Source organism: Leptosomus discolor, chromosome 9, assembly GCF_034619465.1.
Source record: "Leptosomus discolor isolate bLepDis1 chromosome 9, bLepDis1.hap2, whole genome shotgun sequence".
NCBI lineage: Eukaryota > Metazoa > Chordata > Aves > Leptosomiformes > Leptosomidae > Leptosomus > Leptosomus discolor.
In genome coordinates this window covers 15,545,134-15,563,596 of record NC_141399.1, presented here as the reverse complement: position 1 = coordinate 15,563,596, position 18,463 = coordinate 15,545,134, and the positions used below count along the sequence as shown (strand labels likewise).

Sequence of the window (18,463 nt, the reverse complement as noted above, 5' to 3'; positions counted from 1 at the left end):
TTTCAGAGAGACGTGAGTTTTTACTCTGTTTAAAGCAACATTTCCCCAGGAACTACTCTTATTTTAAATACTCTGATTTGAAATTAGATATTTAATCTCTCTGTGCTCCAGCGATGAAAGGTCAGAGACTAAGGTCAAATTGTAGCTACCCTATCACATAAAATACTAGAAAAGAGAATCAATATGTAGCTAAAAGTCAAGATGTACACTGCTCTGATTTTCCTTCTGTGGTTTAGTGCAATGCTTGTCTTATCTGCACCACACTGGTAGCAGAGCTGCTTAAGACCTAGCTTTGCTGTGGCATTACAGCTGCTTGCTGATGTTGCAGGAAGAAGATAAAAATAAGTTCTGTATCAAAACCTCCAAGTGCAAAGAACTTTAAAATGCATTTAAAGAAATCAACTGCATATCTCAAAGTTTGAAAAAGTACAAGTTGCATTTCTCATGTAAATGTACACTAGAAAAAAATAATTATAATAGTAATCCGTTTCAATGGAAATAAAGTACTGTAATATTTATAGTCTGTGCCAGAGTTATAATGACTGTGGGGCGAGAAGTGAAGTATCTCAGCATGTTCCACATGTTTTTAACACTGTTTCTAAAGGCTCTGGAGGCTATTAAATTTAATGAACCCATCTGCTATGAAATAGAGGTCCAAACATAATCAGTTTTCTCAGTGCCATATAATACAGATGGCATTCCATGTTCCACATCCCCAACAGGAAATTTTATGTTCCTCTTTAAGTGAAGGACTTTGCTTTTGGTTTTGATGTTTTAAACATCTTTTTGATGTATCACATACAGCATTTTACAGTGTAAATACAATATACAGCAATACACATGAAAAGTGTTAATACATTAAAATAAATATTGCTATTTCCTTATATTTTTTTCTAGTGACTTTGACAACTAGCAATTAGTTCTCTGTAGTAATATTCTTTGCTTAATGCAATCACTGAAAATTGCCCTAATAACGTCAGTTCCGGCACTAGCAGTGGAGTAAAGAAACATGTAATTTATCAAATGAAGTAGTTTACTTCAAAAGCTGAGAGGTACACATATACACACATACATGTGCATAATTCTATCTATGTTTATGCATGTCTTTATTTGTAGATGCTGTGTTTGCATGGAACAATGCACAAACCATTCTTATTTAAAGTATCCATATTCCCACTAGGTCATTTTAGACTTTCTTTTCCTTTACACATCCCAATTTTCATTTCAGGGGTCTCAATTCGTGTATCTTATTGGGACACACTACACCATGATGCTTGTACTAGTGTGTGAGCAAGGGCTCTAAGCTCAAATTTAAGTGGCACAGCATTCCTTGCGTTGATTAGCACCCTGCTGCCTAACATAAGTATTCTCTAACAAAAAAGAACAACATCCATTGTTATTTTGAGCTGCCTCTGAAAGATAATGAGAATGAACTAATTATTTTCAGTTGAGAGGTTTATTCATTTACTATCTTGAGCACTCATTGTATTTTGACCATTGACACAGATCTTACTGAATTTGAAAAAGTTAATGTTATTTAATGGTAATTAATTTATTCCAGATTCAGCAGTAAAACAAACAGATCAGAACTGTTTAGGAGAAAACAAGAACATTAAATTATGGCAACTGGAAATGCTGGGCCGCAGAAACCATAAAAGTCATAGCTCAAAGTTTTTTTAATTGGACTGTCAATGAAGATTTCCACAGAAAGCCTGATAATCATCAGCATAAAGGGATGTTGTATCTACATGTAAGTATGTGCATAACCAGGTTTATATTGTGTGTGCAAGTAGCTGCACTGATAACCATTGTTAATGTTTCAATTCCTGTCCCAGATCTGTAGGATCCCAGTGCAAATACAGCAGACCATAACTGCTGGACCAGATGGTCTGCAACTTCTAACTGCAATCATGCTCTTATAGAAGCTCTGAAAAAGATTAAATGGTCAGAGCTGTTTTATTTTTCCAGGAAAAGTAATCCAGACTGAAGCACTGATAGGAAGGCATTCCCTGGGCTACTTTCTACTTTTTCTCCAATCTTAAGAGTCTTCAAAAGACCACTGCAGATCTGTAGGAGACAAAGCAAAGCTTGAAGGACCTTATTTTAAGAACGGACCTACCTAATGGGAAGCCTTATATCCATGCATGGGATTTTCCTTCCCTAACCCAATTCACTCAAATGTCAAGGCAAGAAAAGGAAATTCTCATGGGAACCTCAGAGTCGGTCAGGGGTGATGACATTCCCTGATAAAGAGCTGTAAATTATTAGACATTAAGAGATGCTGGCCGCAAAGGGAGGGTTAGAACATGTAACCAAGTCCAAAGTGGAACTGGTGAAAAAAGCAGCACAGATTTCTAGTTTTTAAAACATTGGGGAAAAAATTACTGCCTGTGTGTAACTTTTCTTTTCACAGCTGCTAACTAATGACATTTCCTAACATTCAGTTCTGCAGTGATTACCAATATTTACTTGCTGTAGACACACAGTAGCATTACGAACACTCTAATGCCTTTTAATGCATACCAGTACCACAATCTAGAAGTTATTTTGAAATAGAGGCTCAGGGAACATTCTACTGTGATAAAAATGTTCATTACACCCACTTCTTATAATAGCACAATTAACTTGTGCCATCAAAAATATCTGAAGATATCTCTGGGAATAGAAGCTAGTGGAAACAGCATGCTATTTAACTTTTGTTACTTCATAAAAGCTCTTCTGTGCCTTGAACACAAAGAAAACTGTGTGAATGGAAGAAGCACTAAACAGCATTTTGATACCTCACCAGATACTCCTGGACGGAAAAAATGCCAGCTTTCATCCTGTAGGACCTTCTGTTATGTCTCTGTACATTCTACACAGGACTTCAAGGATACAGCTTCCCTTGCTTGTTTGGAACTGGCTCAGAATTCATCTTTGACAAAGAACTGTATCCCAGAATCTAAATTTCCATACTTAAAACATTTGGATTCTGACGTGACAGCTGAGAAGGATGAGCTGCTTATACTTCCTACCGCATTTCTGCAAAGAACCTGAACCAGAATAAAAAGTATGCCTACATAGTACTTGATTTTTTTTTTTAAGGATGAATAAATTGAAATTGTTTGATCATATCTGTAATAATGTAATTGTAACCATCACAAGCATTTCAGAAATACTTAATCTAGGCTTTAGCTCAGTGGAGCTACCTCAATTTACTGCCCTCACAAGGGGAGATAAGGTTCTTGGATAGGTTGCCTTACTTGCACAGTATCAGCTTCTTGGTCAGAAAATATTTCCAAAAAATCCCTGCTTCAAAAAAGGCAAGAAAAGAGGGATATATATATATATTTTTTAATAGCAATTGTAGAATTTAATGTATGTCTAGGAAAAGGTGGAGATAATACAAAGAAAGAATCAACATATAGTACTTTAACACTGAAGTGTAAAGTGTAAAAACTACTCACCATTCACATTACAATCAATAGTGACCTGTGATAACTCAGAAGGCTTTTTTTAAAAACTAACTCAAATTCTGAAGCACTGGACAGTCATCTCAAAATATTAAATGAAATAATAATTTGTTCTTTTTATGCAGAGGAATCGTCCGTTTGGAAACTGAACAGAGCCAACGTGGTAATTTGTATGCCTGAATCTGCTCACAGCTTGAAAATAATAGCCTGAAGGAGATGAACTCAACAGTACATTATATCCAGAGAATATATTCAGCTATGCTTATGAGAAACAAAATTCATCAGGAAGAGTCAACGAAGGTCCAAGTAGGTCAAATTATACACCCCAATAAACAAATTCTCAATTGCAAGCTTTTAAACAGTAGGGACTCAGGGGCCAGCCCAGTCTTTTTCCCCTTTATTTCCTGCAGCAAAAAGTAATGTTTCTCCACATTCCAGATGTTACTATAAGAATGAGTTAAGGGCTTCTGTCTTCTATAGATAATTACCCATAATCCCAAAAGACTACCTCTGTGCATTGCTTCACTTGAAAATTCAGATGCCCAGGCAATTTTCCTTTTTCCCCCAATATATTCACTTGTATTAAATGGCTACAGATGCACATAGGCTTGAAAGAAGTCATTGACCACTTTAAAATTGTTCCCTCCCTGAAATACTTTCGTAGTTTTAGAATTATTTTCTGCTCAGGAAAGAGTACCTTTGGAAGATTTCAATTAGAAATTCAACTCTGTTTTTAAGCACCCATTAAGGTATTTTATTTTCTGAAGCGTTACGTACTTGTAGGCCTCAGTGGTGTTAAAGCAGCAATATCAGATCCAAATGTGACCCACCTTTGAGACAGAAAAGTTATGTTGTGACTGCTCTGTTAGGAGTGCTGTCCAGACCTCACCATCTGCCACTGTCCAAGCTAGCTGCTACAGCACCTCTAGGCTATACAGCTGAATAGGAACAGGTAGCAAGACAGTCTCTTCTCCTATTACACTCCACAATCAAGAATCATCTGCCTGTCCTCTCACTCTTGAGAGCCCAAACACCCTTTCCTATAGAATTGCACAGCTCCAACAAATCTTGCTTACTTCTAGTGTGTATTAAACTACTGACAAGACAAGTACAAATGGAAAAGAGACCAAGCCATGGAAAGGTGTGGAATTTGGAATCAGAGGACTCTGAATAGGAAGACTAGACACTGGCTGGCATATATCATATACTTCAGTCCCAACATTTTAGTCTAAAGGTACTGGCAGCACTTAAGCTACTAGCCTATTACAGGACTAGCACTCCCACTATTGTGAAGCTGACTTTAGAATTAGCCCAAGATACGCCTGTAAAGACTATTTCTCAAGTGAATTACTAAACCAAGTACAATGAGGAACCAACCCAGTTCTCCACAGGTCTAAGTACAAATTATTTCAGAAATCTCTTAAGTTTCTGTGAGAATCAGTGACACCTCTTAAAGATTACATCACTCCTATGTTAAAAAAAATATTTTTTTGAAAGAAATGAGGCTTTGAGTCACCGAGTCACTGATAATAATGTTTCCAACACGAAATTCTGGATTTAAGGGAAGAAATACAAAGAATTTTCTGATGGAGGGTAACTAAAACTGATCGTAGGAGCTGGCTGGTTACCTCTTAAAAAAAGCAGGAAACACTGGGAAGAGAACAAAGTCTAGGGGCAGACAATGGAAGCCAGTTCAGCTGCTTGTGAAGCAAGGATTCACCTAGAGAGGCCTAGTCTCAGTTGCTTTATAAACCCTTCAGCTATCAGAAGTGTGATCCTGACAGTGTCAAAAGCATCACAGACCTGACGTACATTCAGGTTCATCCATGTTACATCTTCTGCACATGATATCTTGCCAGGGACTTCCAGTTCTAAATATGCTGTACATTTGTCTAACAGTAAGTGAAGCACCTCAGAATGTCAAAGCAAGGCTGAACAGACAGCTGCATGAACATTTTGCAGACATCCTCTTACAGGAAAGGTGAACAGAGGAAGGAATGAGATACCTTGTTTTAGTAGCAAAACTCTTCTGGGAATATGCCTAAATAGTATCAAACACTTAAATGACCTAACTTCTGTTTTTCACGGGTGTCTTTATCCTGGGTAAATATTGGATGAAAACTGACTGGGGCATCAGGGGAAATGTTTTGTATTCTAAGTCTATTCCTGTTCAGCTTCTTTCTGTCTGGATGCTAGAATGTTCCAACCTAATATTCCTTGTTCAGAAACAGCACAGCTGGCCAATTAGCTCTAATATTTGGTGAGAAGGGAATGGGGAAGTATACTACATGCTGTTAGGGCACAGTGACACTGATCACAACCATGCATATATAGCCCTGAGGATCTAGCCGTGGCTGTTCTGACACAGCTGGATAGTAAGAACATTTAAGCTGTCTGGAAATACACTACTATTTCTAACTTGGCACTGTCCAAGCAGCAGCCGCAGAGGAGCAGGGACACAAACTGTCTGTGAAAACCAACAAGCTACGGGATGAAGAGGATTATTTAGATGGCTCTTCCAATGCCAAGACACTAGAGATGGCCAGGGAACCTGTCTGTAATAGCACTCAGGTAGCTTTAGCTGAGGCAGAAGCACCTTCAGTTTATTGCAAGGTTCTGTCCTTTGTTATTTCCAGAGTTTCATATGTGACTACCCTAATTTTTTCTGTTCCTTTGGCTATGAGTTTTTTGAGGGGAGGAGGATGCACAAGGGAGGAGAAAGGTAGTTTGCAACTAAGCAGACCATGCTATTCTATTTTAAAATCTTTTTTTTATAGCATCCAACTCATTAGTGTCCTGAGTGGAGTTTTCAGACACTTAAAAATATGTGTGCATGTAAGTATGTATATGAGTGCATGTGTGTATGTATATATGTAAGTGGGTATAGTGACATTAATTAGCCTTAGTCAAGAGACTGAGAAAAGAAGAGAAAGAACCTGGACATATTTTATTTTGATTGCAGTAAACCAGTTTTGGGTTTTTTTTTTAATTTATTTAAATGGTTCCTTTATTCAAGAATGTAACAACTCCATTGTTTTTTATTTTCCTATTTTCTCAAGATTCCTTCTCTACACTCCCTCTAGTGTTCATCACTTGCCTCTACTCACCCCTGCTGTACTCACTTGGTGTTACACACTACATTGTTGTACATTTTCCTTAGCCTTTCCATAACCTACAGGAGGCTTGCTGAAAGTTAGACTAATTTTTCTGAGTATTTTTCTCCCTGCAATGATGGAAGAAATACAGATTAACAGACGAAAGAGAGAGTAAAGTGTAACATTACTTTTGAAACAGAATTTTGTACTTTGTTGGTAGGTTAGGAGGAGGACTTGGTGTTGAGAAAGGAGGAAGATTTTGTTTGCAACACTTTTAATGCAAGATTCATACGCAAAGGACAAGGACACCACTTACATGGATCTCTTCCTGCTACTCTCTCTAGCAAATACTCAAACTCCCTTCAACATATCCACATTGATTACTTCAAGCATATAAAAGCAGTGAGTGAATAAGAACTAGGTTCTCCTAGTCATCTCCCCATTTCATGGGATGCCCTGAAGAGACAGTCACAACAGGTAGTTTCTGTTTGTCTCATCGTTATGTTCCAATAAAAGAAAGAGAACATTAATATGTTCTTTAAAAAAAGGAAACAGAGGTAAGTAAATTCCCTCCAAAGCAGTATTTCCAAGCAACTTTTTGTTTCTCCTTCATAACTTTAGTTTTAGTATTTATTTTACTTCACCCATGGCCACAACTGAAGAATAGAAAAGACCTAAGCAAATGTGAAAATGAAGCAAAACTCTATTCCTAGGGTAGGTTTTTTTCCTAGGATATTTTTGTGTTAATTTAAAACTAAACCTTCTAGAAGCATTACAGACTCAAAACAAGACAAACACCCAAATATCAAAGTGAAGCTGATAAGATCCTCCCACCTTGCCCCATCTTCATGAAAGTAAAAATTTAAAACAGAAAGAAAGAAAGTTTTGCCAGTAGTCATCTGTCAGTTTCTATTCATTATATTGAATACTCAACATCACTTGTACTAAATGACAGATATTTGCTACACGCATTCTTGTTCTACAGATAATAAACCAACGAAAATATTTTAATTGGATTAAGAGAAACACAACAAGAAAAAGAATACAGATAAAAAGCTATTTCAGATCAACCCATGAAAATGAACCACTTTTATCTGCAAATTTGATGGTTTGTCACAAATGATACAGAAGTATCACAAGTGCTTAGTCACTGCGTAACAGAAAGTTCTGCTTCAAGTCAATGTTTCACGAGGATGTCAAATTAAAATTGGATGTTTATGACAATTTTGTTAGCATACCACTCATTCAATCCACTTTAAAAGGCAGAATCTTCTCATTATTCTTCCCCAAGACATCACAGTTGTCCCCACCTTTATATACTAAAAATATTGATTCTTTTCATTCTGTGCTTTTATACCGACATATTCATTGACATGCTTTGAAACATATAGAAAACATGGTTAGTCAATCTAATCAATTTCTTTTCAATGATTATTGTTGATTAAAAAAATAAAAGTACATTTGGAGGTCATAAATTTTAAAATCATGTTACTCATGTTTGTTTCCTTATTTTCTATGTAATTTACAACGTATAAGTATCTGCTAAAGTTCAGTCATCTTGAATTATTTACTTGTAACAAAAAAATCAAGTCCTGATTGTTACACTGAATTGGCACATTCCAGCAACAAAAATCAGATGCACAACTAGTGTTTCTACCACAACGGTTTTCTTGTTATATGCAGTAAGCCTGTATTAAATGCTTTATCATTCAGACTTACAGTGCTGTCAATATATGCTTCAGTCCACACTACATCATGCTCTTGGTCAATAACCTTTGGTCGGCTAAGAACATGCAGATATTCCATGACATTCTCTTGAACATCAGCTAAGGTAGAGATCTGAGTGAAAAATCCTGTGAAAACACACAATTCCAAGTTATAAACCAGAAAGAACAATTTAAGGAAGATTGCAACAGGGAGTGTGATGTGTTTTATGTCTGTCATGTTTTCTGCTTGTTTATTTCCAAAGAAGAAATGGGAAAAAAAGGAATATTTCATAAGAAGCAGCCTCAAACAGTAATAATTGATGAAAACAGAAGTCTGCACAATTTTTGGCCAATCTTAAAGGATTACCTTCCCAGTATTGCCATGAACCACTGCACTGTCTGTCCTAAACTCTCTGTTTCCAGAAAACTTTTGTTGTTTAATGGTAAAGAAGTTTGGGTTTTTTTCTTAAATGCTGCGTACTTTAAAAGTTAGAGCTTATATTAACTTTGTCCAACAAGGTCTCATCCAGTTTGTCCAGTTTCAAGAAACATTACAGATTAGACCTACAATAACAAAACAGTAGTTGCTCTAAAATGCTCATTATAGAAAGTGACTAAACATTAGATAACAGCAATATGTTATTTACAAATGACAGGTCACAGAAAATGTAGACTACAACTAGAATTACTTGGCTTAGTGATCACAGTTTTGTTAATCATTTAAAACATCTCCTGCAACCTGGCAGCACTGAGAACAGCAGAGGCCACAGCTATTTGAGCTGTCACCATTTCCTTTTCAATGCTTATATTTAAAGTATCTTTATACATCACAAACTTGGCATCTGGAGCCCACATCATCCAAGAGTGAGGAAGGACTGACAAATTTCAAGGCTATAGTTTCATCGAGCCTTATTTAAATGCATCACTTCCCCTTCACATGCTTTCCTTTTCTTTAATCAGAAAAGACCAATACAGAATTTTCATGAAAGAGGCCTTGCTACAATTTTAGTCTTTTGACAAGATCACAACTTCTGTGGAGCTGGAATATTAAGGTTCGGGAGAAAACATGGCAACTGCAAAGAACTTTTGAGTTGTGTTTATTGTACACAGGGTGAGATTGCAAGGGTGCTCTGTAGTCTGAATGTTACAATTTTCTGATTTAATACTGCCAATAATTCAAGCAGTACAGAATCAATGTTTCTACATACTTTTTATCTACGTATGAATTAAGACACAATGTAAGAACAGACTTTATAGCAGAGCTCTATAAAATGAAACGAGTCATAGTGGTAGCTTAATGCATATTTTCAATTATAAGAAAAAAGCAGAGGTGGTGGGGTTTTTTTGCAAAAACAATTTGATTATACTATGATCTCAAATATTCCTAGTATAGTATTCATACTGTTCAAATAAGTCGATATTCTCCTTAAGGATTTTTATTTATTTGATATTTAATTTTTCTCTATTAAGTCCAGTAGTGTGCGAGGACATTAACTGACTACTACATATACTGTCATGGTTTAACTCTTGCTTCAAAACAGAGCTATTTTTTGTCTAAGGTTCTGAAAGCTTTTTCAGCCATAGAGTAAAATGATTGATGTAAGTTTAATTAGGAAATCTGTACTTGAGAAAGCAGAATTCTGTGTATATGGTGAAAAAAAAAGAAAATTATAGTGTACTTTCATGAATTATTGGCTTAGAACACTTATGGGGAAAACCAATGTGTACGTTACTCTTTCTGAAACGCTGCCTGCTCCAATTTTGGGACTGCTGAGTCTCTCAAGTCAAAGTATGGGTTTCTCCCTCCTGTAACTAATAATACTTTAGTATCTGGTCTTTTTAATTTGGTGTAAATGTCAATACATAGTCAAAATAGGCCAATATGAGCTATTCACATAGAGACCCTCAGAAAATATATACAAATCTGTATGTATGTATATATAGACACTGTGGTTTATAACGCTTTTAATAAAGAATTCAAAATACTTCAGAACTGTGTGGATCCCTCATTTTACAGGTGATGACCTACATTTTCCTAAAGCCGTTCAGAGTGCCTGAATTTTGGTATGTCTCATTTCAGAAATCTTAAAAGATAGACAATAGGAACAGGAACACTGTTCACTAGAACAGGTTGCCCAGAGAAGCTGTGGCTGCCCCCTCCCTGGCAATGTTCAAGGCCAGGTTGGGTGGGGCTTTGAGCAACCTGGTCTAGTGGAAAGTGTCCCTGCCCATGGCCGGGGGGTTGGAAATAGATGTTCTTTAAGGTCCCTTCCAACCCAAACCATCCTATGAGTCTGACTATTCAGAGGCCATATTCAGCACTGTTCACATGTTTCAAGTTACATACTCAAAAGCACTGGCCACTCAGAAATTCAGAAAAATTTAACAGAAGCACAAATAGACTAATCAGCCTTTTGCTTTTCTTCCTCCATCTTAGACTAGTGTACATTGGCTGTAAGTGAGGACTAAAACACTAAAAGGAAAGAGTACAATTTCTTCAGGAAATTTAAAGCAGGGGACCTCCACATACGTTCATCTCTCCTTTTACCAAACAATGTCCCCATGGACAAGTTTTTAGTTGTCCTTAAAGAGCAGACCTAGTCACTGTTTTGTTTCAGTGTTTTTTTCATGCATTCTTACATCATCACTACAGTACTACTCGTGTTGAGCTCATGTACTTTTCAGTGCATGTTGTGCCGGTACTTGCACTTCTCTTACAACAGTGTGCAAAATTACAGTTGGAGCAGAGATCTGCTTGCACTGAGTAGTGTACAGTGAACAATATGATAACATCTGCACTTAAACTCTTTATATAAGTATATAAATATATATATATGTATATTAAACAATGCCTGAAAAGCCAGAGATTAACTACTTGAAAAAAAAAATTGTGTTGTATCTAAGGTAATAGAAAGGTCTTTTTTAATCAAGCAGTGTTTTCTTAACCATACAGGTTGAAATTACAACTAGTTAACACTTCATTAAAATCAAAACCTTAAAGACTTATTTAAAGACTCATTTAAGAAGCTGCTGGATGTCTATGCCTGGAAAATTCTTTAATCACACCCTATAAATTACCTTTGAGATAAAGAATACCTGGCTGTAAAATGATCACGCATTGTGATTGCCTCATGAAATGTTTTTATGTCAGTGTTGTGCCATACAGGTTTATGGCACACGTTACAAGACACTGATAACACTGACTTTTTTTTTCTTTTCTTGTTTTCCTTCATTTAGGAGAGATCCATCTGGACCAGGTATGACTGGACCAGACTAACATGAGCAGAGACACCTACTTGAGCAATTATTTGTAACTATTCTTCATATGGATGTGTATATTACATTAGATACTTCTCTTTGTAGAACTTCTGATAATGCATGCTGTCATATCACAGCTTACACAGAACTCTTCAGGCAGCATGCTACAAAGTATGTATTTCATGTTGTAGTACTTGCAAAATATCTCTCTAAACTGCACAAGATAGAAAACAGGTTCTAGCCTAATTTTCTAAAAGAGACAGTGAGTCTGAATCAGTTTCATATAAACTTAGCAAAGAAATAAATGTCTCAAAGACAAATGAAAATTTGTGACTATCCCAAGGTTGAAAGAAGTGACATTGAGCATCCTATTTGGAAGCAGCCAGATGGTAAATCAGGATATGTATGTTGGCATGCCTATAGTTGCAGGCTAGCCATGCAGTGCTCCTTGCCCAGTGAGTATGACAGCTAAAGAAGTCAGAAAGCAAGTTGAAGAAAAAGTGGTTAGTGTGAAAAAAAATCTGGGTTTTAATCATATCTGCCTTTCACAGATTTATTCGTATATCAGGCTGCAACAGATGAAAAGTTACTTTATTCCTTATAATCAGGTTGCTTCAAATAAATTAATTTAGTGAAATGTAAAAATTGCTGCTAAAGCTATGTAAAAGATGAGACTTGGATAAGATGGTATCATAAGACACAACCATATGGATTCTCTCTAGGTTTTTTTATAATGTGATCTCAGGAGTGGGTTTCATTTGTAATTTCTGGGAAGAGTTCCTTTCTTACGTTGAAGATTTTGTCTGTTTAATCTCCTTATAAATATGGTTTGTGCTTTTGTAGATCATGTTGCAAAAATCTACAATGATTTTAGAGTTTCCATAACTCCCCTAATATGAATAATTACCTATCTTCTGTGAATTTATGGTTCATCTCTTTACTTTACTTTTACTGTTTCTACAAAGAGTTTTTTTCCTTAAGTTTTAGCTTTCTTTACAACAAAGTGAAAATAATTGCAAAAGCTACATGAATTATATTGCTTATATTTTTAATGTTTGTTCTCATATTTATTTTTGATCTTCTAACGGGAAATTCTACCAAAAGCTACTATAGTATAGCTAGGGACAGCATTAGGTAACATCTCTTAGTTCACTTTTACTGTATATTTAGACTTTTTGACGATTCACAAGTTTGTAGCTATGTGTAACATGCCAAACCTAACAAGAATTAACTTCCTACACTGCTAAATTTATCTCTCTTCTCTAGATATCAGAGGTACCCCATGGATTTAAAAACCTTACTCTTTCTATACCAAGGTTTAATCATCAGATAACGACATGCTCTGAAGTTCTTGAGCACAGCTGCTGAGGCCACGTAAGTAATAGAGGCAAAACCATGCTTACATTTTTGCATTCTAACACCTGCTTCTCAGCTCCCTGGTGTGTGAATTATGCCACCTTAAAGCCTCTTAGAGTCACCACTACATTTTTTTCCTCCCTAGCAGGAAAAAATTCATGAAGGAAATTGGTAAGATTTGGTAATGACAAGCGTAAGATATGTTTAATAATATGGTTAAAGACAGACACTTATGCTCTGCAAGTGGGCTGCTTTTCCATATTACACAGCCCTTGCAATGTTTTTGGATGGCTTGTTTTCCTCTAAAATGTCTACCATTAGACTCATAACTTTTCAAATTGCCTCCAATGGATTTTTACATGGAGTGCAGTACTTTCTGTTTTCTGGACACTGTGCAAAATAGATGCATTATTCTTGCAACTAATAAAATAACAGAATTTTAAAATCCTCTTTGGGCAGGGACTGGGGAGGGAATTCATTGTTTCTCTGCAGCTGTAGAACTCCCACAGAGAATACCCCTCCTGCCCCCTCACTTAAGAGGCCTCTCAAGCAGGTGAACAGTATCTGTAACTGGCTGCCTGCCACCCCCCACAAGAGCCCACAGTGCATGAGGTGCTGGGGTCATGTTAATAATGGGAATGGATGTGACTGGGGCTTCCTGTACACAGCTCTCCTCTGCTAATACAATACTCTATAAACTGCTACAGCTGGGGCACAATTTGCCTCAGGGCTGATCTCTCCTCTGCTGGCAGTTAGAGAGTCACTATCAGTCTTCCGATATGCAAAGTGTTTTTCTCTACATTGCTTTCTCAGCCTCTGCTCCTTTGTACTGATGAATCCTCTCCTTTGTCCGTTTTACAATATCACAAGCACAGTGGTGAGCCATAATAAAATTTTTTTAAAAAAAAGTAATTAAAATAGAGGCTGTCAAATTAATAATGCAACAGGGAATTTTACTGGGAAAAAAATGCTTAATCCTGGCTGCTTTGTTAGTCAGTAATGAATTAACTCCCATCTTTATCTTTACAGCTTCCTGCTGGAAGTGACTGCTGAGGGAAAGGTAGTGCCTACTTACTTTAAAATCTGGCACATGCACACTAAGCACTAGGAAACTTTTACCTTTGTTCACTTCAGAATCTTAGTAAATCTTTGTGCTTTTCCTTTATGTGCACTTGCTTATGATACAGAAGAGTAAATCACTGCAAATTTCACAAACTGCTCTAGAGGGACTTTGGGGTTCTTGCATGTTTTAATATATTTTAAGTGGTTCGGTGTTTTGCTTCAAGCCAACTCCCTTTAGATACGCCCTACTTACACATAAAAATGTAACAGAAAAACATGCTTAGGGTTTTTCAGAATCTAGAAGCTAAAGAAGTTTTGCAAGGTGGTATGAATTTCCCCTGTGACCCATTTTGAAGGAAAGGACTGCTGTCCACAGTCCAGTCAGCTGGAAACCCTGCAAACACCCTTCATCTATGCTGTGCTTCCAAGGGGAAAATCACTGCAAGGAAAATTGATTTTAGGGTCATTGACCCTCAGTGACAATACTTTGGTCCACCCATGCAAGTAGTAAACTGCAGTCCAGCCATTCAGCCAACCTTTAGACCAACTTTACTACACTCATCTGTTTGCTGTAATCCTTCATTTCACTAAAAGAAAATGGATGAGCTGTAGCTGAAAACTGCAAGAAAAACATCTAAATCCATACTGTCTGACATAATGACACGCTGTTTCCAATTGTGATTTTCAAAGCTACAAAAAAAAGTATTTAATTACTGATTAGACGTAGAAGATTTTTGCATTGTAAGCTATCAGAGAGTAGTTATTGTACCTATTAAATGGGGAGAAAAAATTTATAGAAGAAACGGTCATTAAGCTGTTTAGTTGATTCGTGTGAGTAAGATTCTTGCTCAAAGAAACATGGCTCTGAAAAGAACAAAGTAATCCTGAAGAATGACAAAGGTGACCACTTTACCCCTCTGGGAATAAGGAAGACGTGGACCAGATGATCTGCTGAGGCAGTGTGTATTGCCTGGTCCTAATTTCTGAGTTGCTATACTTAGATCTTTCTGAATCTGTAGAGCTGGGCTAAAAAGCTAAAAGGTTTTGTTGATTAAATTGTCTTCAAAAAAGATGCTTCAAAGGATTGTTATACTATTATTTAAACTAAATTATGGTGTAATATTAGCTGATTAAGACAAGACTTCAAACTGAGTAATTTCCATCAGCTGGACATAACAGTAGTTAAAGAAATAATGACTAAATGGATAGCACCTGATGCAATTCATCATAATATAATGTGGCACAACAGAAAAAAAGAACTACTTTTTTTTTTTTTTTTTTTCCCCAAGAGAAAAGGAAAAGGAAAACCTGAAGATTAATTAGGGTTTGGGGGTTTTCCTGAATCATTCTTACTTCACAGAATCACAGAATGTTAGGAGTTAGAAGGGACCTCAGAAGATCATCTAGTCCAACCCCCCTGCCAAAGCTCATATTAGTCAGTCCTTTTACTGTAACATCTCAGCGTCTCACACGTTTTATTACTCCTTGGTTAAAGAATATAAAACTGTTTTATCAATTATATTCTTGGTTGCTCAAGGGACAGGATGTCTGGTGCTTTACATACCATGCCTAACTCAACAGGACTTGTACCAAATATCCTTAGGGACCAAACTAACTCTGACTGAGTAATAACAGCTATAATAGAAAAAATTCTTTGAAATGAAAGTTTGTTCTCTGAGCAAAAAATTTAAGATCACATAGTTTAAAAGCTTCATACATATTTTAAGGAAAAAAACCATTTCAAATTGGTTTTTTGCTTTTTAAATTGTATGCTACAAGATAAATAAGCCTTTTCCTTTCCTGGAAAAAAACAACCCATCCTTTCTGATTATTTGACAGTGACAACATATCTGTAGAAGGGTCAGATGTGCAGGAAGGCTCAGTAATAGTTTTGAAAACAAGGCTTTCACAGTGGACATTAACTAACCTTTGTTAGCACAGGCCATCCACTTCAGGTTATCAGCAAAAGCAGCTTCTCTTCCAATCAGATAGGTAAAAATACGAACCTGAAAGTACAATGCAAAGGATCAAGTCAATTAACACTGTATTTGCAACTTACACAGTGGAACTTCAGATACAGAGGTGTAATTCATATACATAGGCCCTTTTTAAGAGAGTATTACTGGTTAAACAGCACAGTAGGTTGAAAAAAAAATCTCTGCCAATAATGTCTTCATGACAAAATGTGGCTTTTGTTCTATGTAACAAAATGGCTGATCTCTTTGGATGTTTTTAATATCTGACATTTAACTAAAGTTATGGTTAAATGGTTAAAGTGTAAGTGAGAATAAACTAAAATCATTGGGGTACAAGGCAAAACTGCATGTTTCAAACAAATTTCTTCTGCACTTATGAATCCAGAAAATTGCTATGGTATGGAGGAAGAGGCACTTAATTAGCAAATACTTCTGAAGATGAAGGATCTGAAACACTGACCAAGCAAATTCCCATCAGTTTTCGAGGTTCATATGACGCAGTATCTCTGTCAACTTAAGTACCCACAGGTGGCACTTGTGCTATCAAGTGATAAACAGCGGAATCGTGTGCAGCATTTCCAGACAGAAATATCTGTGCAAAAAGCTGTGCATGCACACAGACCTCTTTGTCCAGAAATACTGGAAAATTGCCACTTTCCTTAAAATTCTGACTAGATAAAATTACTTGGCAGAGAAGAAGGGCATACTTTGGAAATGTTGGATGGAGGGTAAGCCTTGATAGATGCTAAATGATAATACTTGTTTGTCTGGACTCCACAGTTCCATGTTATAATATTTATATCCAAAACCATGGGTTTGAGCAGCTTCAGACTGCTGCTATTTGGAAAGCAAAGGAAAATTTCCAGTGAAATATTTCTCTCTTTACTATACCGGTTTCTCAGTTCTTTCTTATCAAATAGAGATAGGTTCAGGGTTGTGTTATTTTACAAGCCTTAAAAACAGCTGCAAATTTGTCCTCACAGTAGACTGATGATAGCATTGTCTGCCTCATACCTTCTGCTCTCAACCTTATTCTATACATGAGAAACTACAGCAAAGATAATCAAGTGGGTTTTAGCTAGATAAACGGGGAGTAGGAAAGGAGCATGTTGTCCAGAGCTTCCTCTGCCTCCTTAATGCAAGTTTGCATGGCACTCACAGCCCTCTGTTCAGGTTGGGTCTGTAGTCACTCATATGTGTGTGCTGAGCAAAGAAATCACCATCCTGGGTCCTAGCATATTCTGTCTAGAAGTCCCGCACAGTTCCATACCTTCATCTACCATCTGATGTAGCTGGGTAAGATGGATCATAGTGAGCCTCACTTGATCCAATTAAGCTCCCAGCAAGAGAATTGGGAATAGCACCTGACAGCTACAGCCCATATTCTGCCCACTATAGCCCTTGCCACGCTAAGGCTTATGCCTCTCATTTCATGTGCCTAAACTTATGCAACCATTTTCCCATTCCCTAATGATTTGTCCAGGCAAAAGAGGCCATGTGCATACCGGGCCATATTAGCAAGAGAAATACAAGGTGATTATTCCCCTCTATTTAATTTTAAGACCACATCTGGATCACTGAGCTCGGTTTTGGATTCCCCCATACAAGACAGAGACTGACATACTGGAAAAGACAGGCTGTTCTTGAAGGTGGACTCTAAGAGGACAACACAGCAAGGGACAACAGTCAGAAGAAGGTCCTAAACAATTCTGAGTCAATAAACATTTTTTTCATGAGGGTGATAAAAATATTAGAAAACATTGCCCAGAGATGCTGCAGAACCTGCATCCTGGAAGATGTTCAAAATCTGACGGGGGAAGTTCCTGAGCAGTCTGATCTAACTTTGCCTACTCTGAACAGGGGGTTCAACAAAATGATCTTCAGAGATCCTTTCCAATCTAAATGATTCTATGAAATTAGCAATATTTTACACAAGAGATTAAAAATTTCACTGATTTCTAATGAAATAACTTCTGCATCTTGTGAATTTTGAAGATAAAACAAATTAGATTAGGATTGGAAATTGACAATTTGTAGCTGCAAATATGGTGCTATCATTATGTATGAGAAGAAAGAACATTATGAACTCCATATTGTAACACAAAAAATTGTAACTAAACTCCACATCAGATCCTTTTATCTTTTTATCAGTATAATTAATAGAATCTTCATTATCCAATCTTTTTTACAGAAACTGTATTATCATCATTAAAAAGCTATACATAACAAAATATGCTCCAAAACATTTTCTTCAATAGCTAATTCTGCCTCACATTCACAAAATAAACTCACTTAAATGATACAGAATGCTAATTACACAGAAAGAAATGTCACGATGTGAGAAGTTTATAAAGACCTCTAATTTAATTTAATTTGCAATTAGAAATACTCAAAGAATTAAATTTCTTATTTTTTTTTCAATTAACACCTTTTTGTTACTCACAGTAAGACAAAATAAATTATTTGTAGAACATACCAACTTAATATAAAGTTTCCATAGGCTTTCTTCACAGGATAAGTTTTAAAATGTCTTTGAAATTTTCCCTCTTTACTGTCAG

At 36.5% G+C, this 18,463-nt stretch overlaps 1 protein-coding gene across 1 annotated transcript in view; it reads right to left on the bottom strand.

Moving 5' to 3' along the window:
* Positions 1 to 18,463, bottom strand: part of CACNA2D3 (calcium voltage-gated channel auxiliary subunit alpha2delta 3) — a 466,721-nt gene that overhangs the window by 151,383 nt on the left and 296,875 nt on the right. Inside the window, exons 12-13 of the mRNA XM_086470039.1 lie at positions 15,857 to 15,935; positions 8,267 to 8,400 (exon numbers count right to left, since the gene is read on the bottom strand). Of these exons, the coding sequence (XP_086326165.1) occupies positions 8,267 to 8,400; positions 15,857 to 15,935 (213 nt within the window). The remainder of the gene's footprint in view (positions 1 to 8,266; positions 8,401 to 15,856; positions 15,936 to 18,463) is intronic.